The sequence below is a fragment of the Dama dama genome, chromosome 5 (genome assembly GCF_033118175.1).
Source record: "Dama dama isolate Ldn47 chromosome 5, ASM3311817v1, whole genome shotgun sequence".
Classification (NCBI taxonomy): domain Eukaryota; kingdom Metazoa; phylum Chordata; class Mammalia; order Artiodactyla; family Cervidae; genus Dama; species Dama dama.
In genome coordinates, this window is record NC_083685.1 from 41,845,621 (window position 1) to 41,859,864 (window position 14,244).

The 14,244-nt window shown below is 35.0% G+C and overlaps 1 protein-coding gene across 6 annotated transcripts in view; it reads left to right on the forward strand.

Moving 5' to 3' along the window:
- LARP1B (La ribonucleoprotein 1B) overlaps positions 1-14,244 on the forward strand; it is a 139,645-nt gene that overhangs the window by 34,405 nt on the left and 90,996 nt on the right. For all 6 annotated transcript variants that reach the window (XM_061142328.1, XM_061142330.1, XM_061142331.1 and 3 more), the window contains exons 10-11: positions 65-237; positions 4,958-5,323. In XM_061142328.1, the coding sequence (XP_060998311.1) occupies positions 65-237; positions 4,958-5,323 (539 nt within the window). The remainder of the gene's footprint in view (positions 1-64; positions 238-4,957; positions 5,324-14,244) is intronic.

Consider the following 14,244-nt stretch of genomic DNA (forward strand, 5'->3'; position numbering starts at 1 on the left):
AAAAAATGTGTTTTATAAGTAAGTAAACCATTATTTTAACTATAGAACTAACTTAAAATTTTAGAGTCTGCCCCAAATTCTCCAAGAATTGGAAGTCCACTGACCCCAAAGAAAAACGCAGAAACAAGTAATCTTCAAGGAATGTCTAGAGGTTTATCTACCAGTTTGCCCAACTTGGATTCAGAACCTTGGATAGAAGTAAAAAAGAGACATCATCCATCCCCAGTGAAACTGAAGGTAAGTTGTTATGACCCAAGTGAAGTTTGTATTCTATATCCTGAGTGGCTTGTAAGGTCACTGTTTTTGAGGTACATATATAAAATTTGGTAAAGTTTAAAACAGTGGTAAAATTTGGAAACATTGCCCTTCAGTAAAAACTTACAGTTTACTAAGTAGTTGAAAATAATTATATTGTATCAATTTTAAAAAATTATCTTATTTCTGAGTATGATTTTAAAATATTCTGCTTTAATCTTTTTACTTGAAATTTGAATACATTTCAGTTTTTTTAAAGATGACAAAAGTTTTCTAAATTTTGAATTTATAACTCTGCCACATTATATGTACCTTCTTAATTGTAGAATTATTTTACATATAATTATTTGTAAAGAATACATGTCTGGTTTGTTTATGTTTTGCTGATTTTACAGTAAGAAAGGAGAAGAATAAATTTCTTGGAGGCACGCAAGGAAGTGAGATGATGGTAGTTAGGGAACAATACGAGAGTTTCTTGCAATTGAACTGCTGTATTGTTGGCTGATGGTTGGATTCGTGAACTTGAAATGTGATAAAAAATGGCTCTGATATAAGCTACAAACACAAATGAGTACAAGTAAAATGGAAATCCTAGTGAGGTTGATAGGTAACATCAATGTTTCTCTTGTGGTAGTCTGCTATAGTTTTACAGTATGTTAACTTTGGGAGAAAGTGGGTAAAAAGTGCACGAGATTTCTGTTTTCTTCTTTTCTTTTTGGCTGCACTGTGTGGCATGTGGAATTTTAGTTCCTCGACCATGGATCAAACCCACAACCCATGCATTGGAAGTGCTGGACTACCAGGGAAGTCCTCAAGATTTCTATTTCTTATAACTATGTGTGAATGTACAATTAACTCAAAGTAAAAAAGCTTACTGAAAATAAACTTGGTAATAGTACCAGTAAAATAATTCAAATATTCAAAGTAAGCTCTAAAAGGAAGAGGTCACAAAAAATAACGGACCCAAATGTAGGAAGACTGAAGAAGGCTATCATTAATATTAAAGATTACTATGGTAGGGCTCTTTATTCCTAAGATTAAAGCGTGAAGAAAGCATGAAGGACTTAAGGGTGTTTCTTCATTGGAGGAATGGAAAGGATGTTGATATTTCACCTCAGCATAGGATGTTTTGCAACGTCTGGAGACAGTTTTTGGTTATTAAATCTGAAAGTGCTACTGCATCTTACGAGAGTGAAGGCCAGGGATGCTATTCAACATCCTATAGTGCATAGGACACCTCCACCTCCACCACACATCCTAAAGAATTATCAAGCCCAACATGTCATTAATGCTGAGTTTAAAGCCCTGATCCAAGATAACTTTGTACTTAGTTATTTGCCATTTTAAAAAAAAATTGGAATACATTTAATTTACAATGTTGTGTTAGCTTCAAGAGTACAGCAGAGTGGTTCAGTTTTTATATATATATGCACATATATATATATCCATTTTCAGATTTTTTTTCCCATTATAGGTTATTACAAGATACTGAATATAGTTTCCTGTGCTATGCAGTAGGACCTTGTTGTTTATCTATTTTATATGTGTGTGTACATGTGCTTGCTTAGTCCCATGGAATTTTACAGGCAAGAATAATGGAGTAGGTTCCCATTTCCTACTCCATGGAGGAGATCTTTCCAACCCAGGGGTTTAACCTGCATTTCTTGTTCCTCCTGCATTGGCAGGCAAATTCTTTACCACTGTGCCACCTACAGGATTGTGTATGTTGATACCCAAATTCTAATTTATCCTACCCCAACCCCCACTGTCCCCTGTGGTAACCATAAATTTTTTATGTCTGTTAGTCTTTTCTGTCTTGAAAAGATAGCTTTTAAATTAGCAATGGTGTTTAAACTCAGCATACTTAAGGTTTTCTTCCTTGGGTTATTTTAAAAGCCTAATGCAGCTTCTCAAAAGATTTTTTTAATTAATTCATTTTAATTGGAGGCTAATTACTTTACAACATTGTGGTGGTTTTCACCATACATTGACATAAATCAGCCATGGGTGTACATATGTCCCCCCATCCTAAACCCCCCTCCAACCTCCCTCCCCATCCCATCCCTCTGGGTCGTCCCAGTGCACCGGCTTTGAGTGCCCTGTTTCATGCATTGAACTTGGACTGGAGATCTATTTCACATATGGTAGTATACATGTTTCAATGCTATTCTCTCAAATCATCCCACCCTCAGCTTCTCCCACAGAGTCCAAAGTCTATTCTTTATATCTGTGTCTCTTTTGCTGTCTTGCACATAGGGTTGTCGTTACCATCATTCTAAATCCCATATACTTGCATTAATATACTGGTGTTTTTCTTTCTGACTTACTTCACTCTGTATTATAGGCTCCAGTTTCATCTACCTCATTAGAACTGATTCATATGTGTTCTTTTTAATAACTGAGTAATATCCCATTGTGTATATGTACACAACTTTCTTTTCCATTCACCTGCCAATGGACATCTAGGTTCCTTCCATGTCTTAGCTATTATAAACAGCGCTGCAATGAACATTGGGGTACACGTGTCTCTTAATTCTCTTTGGTGTGTGTGCCCAGCAGTGGGATTGCTGGGTTGTATGGCAGTTCTATTTCTAGTTTTTTAAGGAATCTCCACACTGTTCTCCATAGTGGCTATACTAGTTTGCATTCCCACCAACAGTGTAAGAGGGTTCCCTTTTCTCCACACCCTCTCCAGCATTTATTGTTGGTAGACTTTTTGATGGCAGCCATTCTGACTGGCGTGAGATGGTACTTCATTGTGGTTTTGATTTGCATTTCTCAAATAATGAGTGATGTCGAGCATCTTCTCATGTGTTAGCCATCTGTATGTCTTCTTTGGAGAAATGTCTGTTTAGTTCTTTGGCCCACTTTTTGACTGGGTCATATATTTTTCTGGTATTGAGCTGCATGAGCTGCTTGTATATTTTTGAGATTAATTCTTTCTTTGTTAGTTGTTTTGTTTGCTGTTATTTTCTCCCATTCTGAAGGCTTTCTTTTTCACCTTACTTATAGTTTCCTTTGTTGTGCAAAAGCTTTTAAGTTTAATTAGGTCCCATTTGTTTATTTTTGTTTTTATTTATATTACTCTGGGAGGTGCATCATAGAGGATCTTGCTGTGATTTATGTCTGTATGTGTTCTGCCTATTTTTTCCTCTAGGAGTTTTAGTTTCTGGTCTTATATTTAGATCTTTAATCCATTTTGAGTTTATTTTTGTGTATGGTGTTAGAAAGTGTTGTAGTTTCATTCTTTAACAGGTGGTTGACCAGTTTTCCCAGCACCACTTGTTAAAGAGATTGTCTTTTCTCCATTGTATATCAAAAAGAGATTTTCTAAAGATCCTGATTAATTTCTGTATTTGTCATGGTGAACCTGGATAACTTGGGAGGATCAATCCCTGGACTCATTGACAAAAATTTGTACCATATTTCATTTATTCCAAGATCTACATTTTTTCCTCCACATTAAAAAAACTCTTTAACCCCTACTTTTTTTGTCTCTTCCTCATAAATTATTAAAAAATTTATATGTTAAATATAAGTTTGTATATAACTGATATCAAATAACAAAAGACTCCTTGCTTTATCATTATTCACAGTTTGATGTTTTTCTAAGACTTTTTTCATGGTTTTGCAAATGTGAATAATAGGATATGTACTTTTTGTTTATAATTATACTCACAGAGTTTTAAAACTTACTTTTTTAAAAAAGTAAAAACTTCTGTTTACTAGAATGTTAGCTCCATCAGGGCAGAATTGTTGTTACATTAATTGTTATAATCTCCTACCTAGAACAGTACCCAGTTCACAGTGAGGACCCAGATAATTATTGACCGAATGAATGAATATAGATTCACATGAATAGGAATTTTGGAGAGAATAATTGTCTTATTCTAGGGATAGGTGAATTAGCATTTACTGAAGGATAAGGATTGATCAGAGTATGGCATTGGAAGATGAGAACATTGAAAAATCTATTTCTTTGTGTTGAGAGTTTGAAAATCTAGATTAAGTTAGACTTTAGAGGATCTAGAATCTACAAATTTGGACTTTATATATGTTACCCAACAGTAAGCTATTTTACATTTTTCACGAGGGTGGAAATTCAACAATTTGGTGAGTGTTAGTGAATTTAACATGAAATTTTGAGGTAAAAGGATTGAGGATAGGGAGGACTGAATCTGGAAGTCTGAAGACCTTATTTTTTCTGGGAATACCTCTGAAGTCCAGTGGTTAGGGCTCTGCTCTTTCACTGCTGGGGGCTTGGGTTTGAACCCTGGTCTGGCAACTAGGATCCCACATGATGTGCTACAAGACGACCTTGGTTGTTCTAGTTCGTACTAATAGACCAATTTTGAAATTGTGGACCAACAATGTCACATTTATAGGCCTTTTCTTCCCTAATCCATAAAATAAGTTGGTATGCTGTAATGAATGTGCTAAGGACCATGCTAATTTTAGAGGAGTTTTTATATAATCTTTCTTTTATTCAGTTTTGTGGGTTTTTTTACTCTTGAATTTAGTATTTAGCAATTGCTTACTATTTATTGGGCCAGAACAATAGTGGCATGATTTTCTTTTCCCATTTGACTGTTAATCCAGTTATTGAACAGTCTTGATATTACTTACATTAACATTGTTACACAACATTCATTATAAAAGTGATAATAATGTTTTTATATAAACTACCAATTCCTTCCTGTAGGAACCACCATCTCTTCCTGAAGAGGCATCAAATCAACTCTATCTTCCAGATGAACAAGAACAAGAAGAACTTGATTTTTTCTTTGATGAAGAGATGGAACAAATAGAAGGTCAAAAAAACACATTTACTGATTGGTCTGATAATGATTCGGATTATGAAATTGATGATCAAGATTTAAATAAGATTTTGATTGTAACTCAGACACCTCCTTACATGAGAAAACATCCTGGAGGAGATCGAACAGGCAACCACATGTCTCAAGCAAAAATTACATCTGAACTTGCTAAAGTTATCAACGATGGTTTATATTATTATGAGCAGGATCTGTGGATGGAAGAAGATGAAAACAAACACACAGCCATAAAGGTAATTGTTTATGGCCAACATCTTTCTATTGATACTTTGTTTTGACTACATGTTGCTGCTTAGGTTTTCCTAAACTTGAGACCTTATTTTATGAAATTTTGAGTATAAATAAATTATATTTAATTTGAAAAATTCCTAGAAATACATGTGATATTTACAACCTGAAAAAGATATTTTATTAAAATGACAGTGAAAAACAAAAAAAATGACAGTGAGTAAGTGCTTTCATTACCAAAAAATATTAGCACTCCCTGATTAAAAAAATCCTTCCTTTTTTTCAGGTGAAAGTAATAAGAAGGCCTTTTCTCATTAAAGAAATAAAAACTAAAGTTATGGACTGGCTTAGTTTATATGCTGTTTACATACGTGGCTATAGTCACTCCAGCCATGTGAGCAGGGCTTCAGAAAGTAGTTACTTTGGTTGCCCTTTGTGTGCTTCTCACCTTAGTCTGTGGTGAGTGTTCTGTGACAGTGGAACTACTTGTTGACAAGTAGACAAGATTACACTGACTGTCTTTCCTTGTTGATCATTACTTTGTTGCAGGACTCTTTGTTTGAAAGTTTGCTCCAGTTTTTCATCTTCTTGCATTTCACCCAACCTCTTGGTACCTACCCCAGTTACTAAGATAAAACATGAGAGTCTAGAGTAGTCTACTGGTTGTATGCATTCCTTTTATATGACTTTTAGTGGTATAGATAGGGATTTAAAAGGATCTTTTTCTGTCATTAAATTGATTAGAAAATTCCCCAAAATTAAATATTTGTTTTGAGGTTAGAATAATGAGGAAAATTTGTATAATATGCCAAACAGGAAAGAGATTTTAGAAATAGAGTTTTAGACAGAAAAGCCAGCCAACTCATGGTTGGACAGAAGGGACTGGCTGGCTGTGAAGCTTCATATCATCAAGAAGTGTGCTTTCCTTCTCAGTTCTTCTTCCTGAAATTTCCATCACTGCTTTTATCCTCTTGTCTCGCCACTGCCTTTTTGAAGATCCTGCCTCAGGATATGGTAGCTTGTCAGTAACTTGGAACCTGAGCAGTTCTCACAGTCCTACTGCTATGGGAAAGGAAGTATGTTTTTATAAAGTTTCTTGGTTGAAATCTTAACTTGTATAAGAATTGTTACATTATTTGTGATACTTAGGTTCTGTAAGTAACATCTAACTTAAATGCTTTTGGGAACAGAAAGAGATAGAAAGTAAATTTACCACAGGTTAAGATTGCCCTACCTCCATCCCCTACTGCTCTAACCCTGCTGTTCTGTGTATCGCACTTTTGATCATGCGAATGTCAGATCTGTGAGGATAGGGATTTTTGTCCTGTTTTTTGGATAGCCTTATCTCCAGTTGTAGCACAGTCATTACAGTTCCTGACGCAAAGTAGTACTCCATTCATATTTGTTAAAATGGATAATGAATTATGAATTAAATGTTATGAACTCACCAGAAGAACCTAACCTCTGTGTATAATGTTGGTTTTAAGAGAAGATATTTTCAGAGGTCCAGATAATGAAATTTCAAGTCATCTTGAAACATATGCTCTTGGTAGGTGACTGTTTGCTTGAAAGTGTAGACAACAATAATTAAATTCAATTACCTCATCTGTTGCCTTAGCCAAAAAATATTGGTCCAGGGAAAAAAGTCTTGGCTATTTGGTTCTTAAGCATTATGGGTTTGTTCATAATTATGTCTTACCTAATCCCTATTGTTTAACTTATTCCTCTTTTCTCTAATTCTGTGCTCAGCATATACTTTCTCATTAGAATTGTACTTCTTCTGTGGGTCTGTATAGAGGGAGAGAAATTAATTATTTAATTATTTATTACTCCTACTGTGTGTATGTGACACCATGTTAGGTACTGGGCATGAAATGGGAAGATAACAGTAGGATCTCTACATGCTATTCTTACATATACTTGGGACAATAGACATTAAAATAAACCACAGTAAGTACCTGATCACAAATTAAGGTGCTGTTGAATTAGGCTATAAGGGAATGCCTGTGAGAAAGTCACAGTTATAGTGAGATAGAAAGTATAAGTAAAAATGAACCATGCAAATAACAGATAAACCATATTCTAGGAAAGGGGAATAACGAGTGTCAAGGATAGGAGATGGGAAAGAATTTGGTATATTTGAGGAACTAGAAACAGTGTTTATAGTATTTATACAAGAGAACAGTTATAGATATAGATATAGGCATGTATCCGATCATAGAAGGTAACATGTGGGCCTTTGGAATTTACCTAGTAAATTGGAATTTACCTAAAGTTCAAATGGAGTACCTTGAAGAATTTTATACAGGCGACAGCATGTGATCTAATTTTTATTTTAGAAATACCATTTTGGTTACTATGGCAGAGAATGGATTAGATGGGGATAAGAGTGGCAGATGAAATTCAGTTGGGAGTCTATTAAAGTAGTCCAGAAGGTGTATGTTGGTAATTTAAGATAAATTGGTGGCAAAGGAAGTATAGAAATTAGACGACCCAGGTCTGAATCTTGAGGAAGGACCATTTAGGAGTTGTATAGGAAACTGGTGTTGTGGAAGCTTCATGAGAGAATAATCAGATGTGCTGGAAGCTGGAAAGATTGAGTTTAGGTATGAATGAAAAGAATGCCAAATTGGTAGGGTTGTTTGGTGATCATTTCTGACTTTGTGAAGGGAGTTTTGCTGAATCCATAAGCTATGTTGAAGTGTCTGTACCAAAGAGTAGGTATAGGCCTTCTGTTTCTGACATGTCCTTATTGCTAAAGACAGTTAAAATGGCCTGCTAATGAGAAAATATGAACTTAAAATCCTTGCTGATCTGAAAGGTAAGTTATCAGAATAAAACCATAGAGAAGTAGAGGATTAAAACCAGTTTTGCCTGGGAGAGCATTTTGAAATTTGGATAGTTTGCGAAGTTCAGCTTTGCAAAAGCCACCCAAAATATAGAGTAAAAGACAAACCTGTGGCCTAATCAGAGTCAGGGGTTCTAACAGGAGTCCCTTCCCCTGTTCAATTGGTACCTGAAAAACTATACCCTAGTGAAAGGGAACGTAACTGCTTTCTCATCTGCTTCTCTCAAGGACTACAAAGCATATTTCCTTAGTTGTGCTGAGCAAGGTATCACATGTGAGAATGAACAGAAGTAGCAGACAATAAGCCCATACCTTGAAAAAATTTAGGTAGTAGAATTATTAAGCATAGTATAGAGTAACTATGCTTACTATGTTTAAAGAATATCTGCAGGGAAGAAGAAATTCTAAAGAATAACCTTTGTAGAACTTCTGGAAGTAAAAGCAGTTAAAGACTGAAATTAAAAACTCAGTTAATTAAAGGGATTAACAGCAGATTAGATACAATTAAAGAATCAGTGAACTGGAAGATGAGTTACAAGAAAGTATTCAGCAATCAACAGACAAAGAGATAAAATGTATGAAAGAGGGAATAGAATGGTATTCTAGAAAGTTGCTGCTATTATTTGGTATATTTCAAATCTAGTTGTGTAAATTAACATTTAATGGATTTTATTTTTTTAATCTTTTTTCATTTATTTTTATTAGTTGGAGGCTAATTACTTTACGATATTGTAGTGGGTTTTGTTATACATTGACATGAATAAGCCATGGAGTTACATGGATTTTATTATAAATCTTTTTATTTTTGAGAAAAGTAAAAAGCAAGTGGAATATAGAGTGAAAAACATGGTCTAAGATAGATATTTATTCAGAGTTTCAGAAGGAAAGAGAGTAAATGGGACAGAGTCAGTGTTTTAATAGGTAATACCTAGGACATTTTCTGAAGTGCAGAGAAGTACCAGAGTAGAGTAGCCAGGGAAAGAGTGGTTATTTTAAAGAAGAGTGGCTGGACAGCTAACTGACAGCTAACTTCTCACCAGTAACATTTGAATGCAACAGAGCATGGAATGATGATGCAAGGGAAAATAACTACCAACACATAATTGTATGCCTTGCAAAAATATCTTTCAAGTAAGAGAGTGCAATATAAGAGAAATTGCAAACAGCAGAACCTCATCAAAGAAATTTCCAAAATTGAAATAAAAGTGATTCCAGATGCCAGAGGTACAGAAAGGAGTATAGAACAAAGCAAGTGATAAATATGTAAATAAACCTAAATAAATATTAACTATATAATAACTGTGTCTTATGGATTAACATTAATATACAAACAGAGAGTACTTAAAGATACTTTTGTGTCTGAAAATAAGATAATTGATTATTTTTCAGTTTTAAAAATTATTTTTCAGTTTGGAGGATACCCATTTAAGAATAAATGTCTTAATAGGCTGCTGGTTAGAATGTAATATGGTTCAACTATTTTGGAAAGCAATTTGGCAGTTCTCAAAATGTTAAACAGAATTATTATATGACCTAGGAATTCTACTCCTAGGTATATACATGAGAAAAATGAAAATATACGTCCACACAAAACTTGTACACAAATCTTCATTCCAGCATTATGAAAGTGAAAAGAAGTCAAATATTCTTTGTCTGATGAATGGATAAATAAAGGTGGTATAGCCATATAATGGAACATTATTTGGCAATAGAAAAAAGTGAATTTACTGATAATGCTACATGAAAACATCATGTTAAATAACAGAAGCTGGTCACAAAGTAGTACATATTACATGATTCTTTTCATCTGAAACCCAAAACAGAGAAATTAACTTGGTGGCTGCCTAGGGTGGATTTTAGGGTGGGTAAAGAAAATAGTGACTGCTAGTGTATCCTAGAGTAAACTCCGGGAGTTGGTGATGGACAGGGAGACCTGGCATGCTGTGATTCATGGGGTCGCAAAGAGTCAGACACGACTGGGTGACTGAACTGAACTGAGTAGATAATAGGTTTATTTTTGGAGTGATAAAAATGTTGAAATATTGATTGTTATGGTGGTTGCAAAATTGTACACTAAAAACAATTATACACTGGGATAGATTGTACCATGTTTAGATTTTATCTTAATAAAAAGATTTTTAAACAAGTAAATGGAAAGATATCCTGTGTATATGGATTAGAAGTCAGTACTACCTAAAGTGATCTGCAGATTCAGTGTGATCCCTGAATCACAATTTTTGCAGGAATAGGATAACAGATAATGAAATTTATATAGAATCTCACTGGGCCCTGAAGAAGCAAGGACAATCTTTACAAAGAAGAAATAAAGTTGGAAATCTCATGCTGTTGATTTCAAAATATATTTCAAAACTATAGTAATCAAAACAGTGTGCTGCTGGCATAAAGATAGACATAGACAAATGGAATTATAGAGCCCAGAAACAAACCCTTGAGTTGACTATATGGTGTAATGATTTTGAACTTGAATGCCAAGACCACTGAATGGGGAAAGGACAACCTCTTCAACAAATGGTGTTGGGGAAACTGAATATTCACGTGCAAAAGAATGAAGATGGACCCTTACTGTATCACCATAATACCTAAAAATTTTAATAACAGATTAAAGACTTCAACCTAAAACCCAAAGTCTGTAGAAGAAAACACAGGAGTGAAGCCTTGGGACATTTGATTTGACGGTGATTTCTTGGCTATAACACCAAAAGCACATGTGAAAAAACAAAAATGGACAAGTTGGAATTTGTGAAAATCAAAAACTTATGTGTATTAACAGACACAAAACAGGATGAAAGGACAGTCTGCAAAACAACAAAATATTTGCTTATCATAACTGATAAGATGTTAATATATTGAATGTATAAAGAAACCCAACAACTCAACAAAATAACTCAGTTTAGAAAATGTCATAGGACTCAAATGGATGTTTTTCCAAAAATCATATACAGATGGCCAATAAGCACATGAAAAAGTATACTCAGCATCATTATTCAACAAGGGAAAAACAAAGTCAAATGAGTTAGCACCTCAAACTAATTAGGATGGCTACTTTCAAAATAAAAGGCAAAACAAAATTTGTTGGAGAGGGTGTGGAGAAATTGAAACATTGCATTGGTGGTGGAAACATAAAATAGTATAGTTCCTATGGGAAACAGTATGGCAGTTACAAAACTAAAGAGCTAAATGGCTCACAATGGCTAAAAAGTGAAAACAACCCAAAATGTCCATTATCAGATGAATGGATAAACAAAATGATGGTGTATATGTGCAATGGGATATTATTCAACTTTCAAAAGGAAGAAGGACATCTGTCACATGCTACTACATCGATAGTCAAGATATGCTAAATGAAATGAGTCACTGAGACACACAGTATGACTCCAGTTATATGAAGTACTAAAGTACTGAAGTGCATAGAAACAAGAGTAGAGTGGTGGTTATGGGGTGAGGGGATATGGGGAGCTATTAAATGGATAGAATTTCAATTTTGCTTAATAAAAAAGGTTTGGTATCTGTTCCACAACATGGTGAATATACTTAACACTACAGAACTATACACTTAAAGATGGTTAAGATGGTAAATTTTGTTATTTGCTTTTGTTTTTTACCCCAATTACAGGTGAAAATTATAAAAGAAACCCAGCCACTTATCAAATACATAAAAAGTAAAGAAAAAACTTTTGTACACATATTAATAGCAGACAGAATAAGCTTACAAAGTAGACTTGAAGACAAAAAGAATTACTAGTGCTAGAGATAAATAATGATTAAAAGTGAAGAAATTCATCAGAAAAGTGTAACTTAAAATTTGATGTATTTAATGCAGAATATTCAAATATGTGAAGCAAAAAGTTAATATAACAAATCCAATCATGGTGACTTAATTTACCTCCTGAGTAAATAAGGAATGTTCAAGTAATTTAAAAAGAATAATTTGATAAACAACTCTGTACCTAGCAACTGCAGAGTATAGCAAATTTTTAAGCATAATACATAAAACATAATAATGCATAAAACATTAGAATTAAAATAATTTAGTGTTTAATAATAGAAATAAAACCCTTTTTGGTTTGGAACAAAACTGTATTTTATAAATAACTCACCAAGGAAGAAATCATAGTGAAAATTAGAAAATCTAGGTGGAATGTTAGTGAAATTTCAAAGGTGCACCTAGAGAGATAAGACTTAAATGGAAATATTAGGTAAAAATGCTTGAAATCAATAAACCAATCACCATTATTATCTTTGCTGTATAAAAATTTCCCCCCAAGTCTCAAAGCCTTAAAATAAAAATTTCTCACTGCTTGATAGTGGCTGCTGCAACTGTGTATGTGTGTTTGGTTCTTTTTGATTGGTATTCATTCTGAAAGAGGAGCCCTTATACAGCATTTGCTCATTCATTCATATAGCAGATGGGGTGAACAGGAGGATGAGCTAAAGTGTACTATTGTGTTCAAAATTGCTGCTTTTGTGTGTTTTATGTATATTTACTCACATTCCACTGGCTAGGGCAAATCACATGGCTAAGTGTATGGGCTGGAGTTGTATATGCTCAAATGAGATGAAAGACAATTACATGATCCTTTACTCTAGGAAATTCGGGCTGTGAACAATAATATTAATAGAATCTACTATAGCTTTTATAAAGCTAGAAGTTAGAAATTTCTCATGAAGTTAAAAAAATTAGCAAAATAAACTTCCATAAGTTCAGTTCAGTCACTCAGTCGTGTCCATCTCTGTGACCCTATGGACTGCAGCATGCCAGACCTCCCTGTCCATCACCAACTCTCAGAGTTTCATGTCCATCAAGTCGGTGATGCCATCCAACTATCTCATCCTCTGTCATCCCCTTCTTCTCCCACCTTCAATCTTTCCCAGCATCAGGGTCTTTTCAAATGAGTCAGCTCTTCACATCAGGTGGCCGAAGTATTGGAGTTTCAGCTTCAACATCATCCTTCCAGTGAACACTCAGGACTGATCTCCGCTAGGATGGACTGGTTGGATCTCCTTGCAGTCCAGGGGACTCTTAAGAGTCTTCTCCAACACCACAGTTCAAAAGCATCAATTCTTGAGTGCCTAGCTTTCATCATAGGCCAACTCTCACATCCATACATGACTACTGGAAAAACCATAGCCTTGACTAGACAGACCTTTGTTGGCAAAGTAATGTCTCTGCTTTTTAATATGCTGTCTAGGCTGGTCATAACTTTACTGCCAAGGAGTAAGCATCTTTAAATTTCATGGCTGCAGTCACCACCAGCAGTGGTTTTAGAGGCCCCCCGCCAAATAAAGTCTCAGAGAAGGAAATGGCAGCCCACTCCAGTACTCTTGCCTAGAGAGTCCCATGGATGGGGGAGCCTGGTGGGCTACAGTCTATGGGGTCGCACAGAGTCAGACACGACTGAAGCGACTTAGCAGCAGCAGCAAAATAAAGTCTGCCACTGTTTCCACTGTTTCTCCATCTATTTGCCATGAAGGGATGGGACCAGATGACCTGATCTTAGTTTTCTGAATGTTGAGCTTTAAGCCAACTTTTTCACCCTCTTTCACTTTCATTCAGAGGCTCTTTAGTTCTTCACTTTCTGCCATAAGGGTGGTGTTATCTGCATATCTGAGGTTATTGATATTTCTCCCAGCAATCTTGATTCCAGCTTGTGCTTCATCCAGCCCAGCGTTTCTCATGATATACTCTGCATATAAGTTAAATAAGCACGGTGACAATATACAACCTTGACGTACTCCTTTTCCTATTTGGAACCTGTATGTTGTTCCCATGTCCAGTTCTAACCGTTGCTTCCTGACCTGCATACAGATTTCTCAAGAGGTAGGTCAGGTGGTCTGGTATTCCCATGTCTTTAAGAATTTTCCACAGTTTATTGTGAACCATACAGTCAAAGGCATAGTCAATAAGGCAGAAGTAGATGTTTTTCTGGAACTCTCTTGCTTTTTTGATGATCCAGGAGATGTTGGCAATTTGACCTCTGGTTCCTCTGCCTTTTCTAAAACCAGCTTGAACATATGGAAGTTCATGTACTATTGAAGCCTGGCTTGGAGAATTTTGAG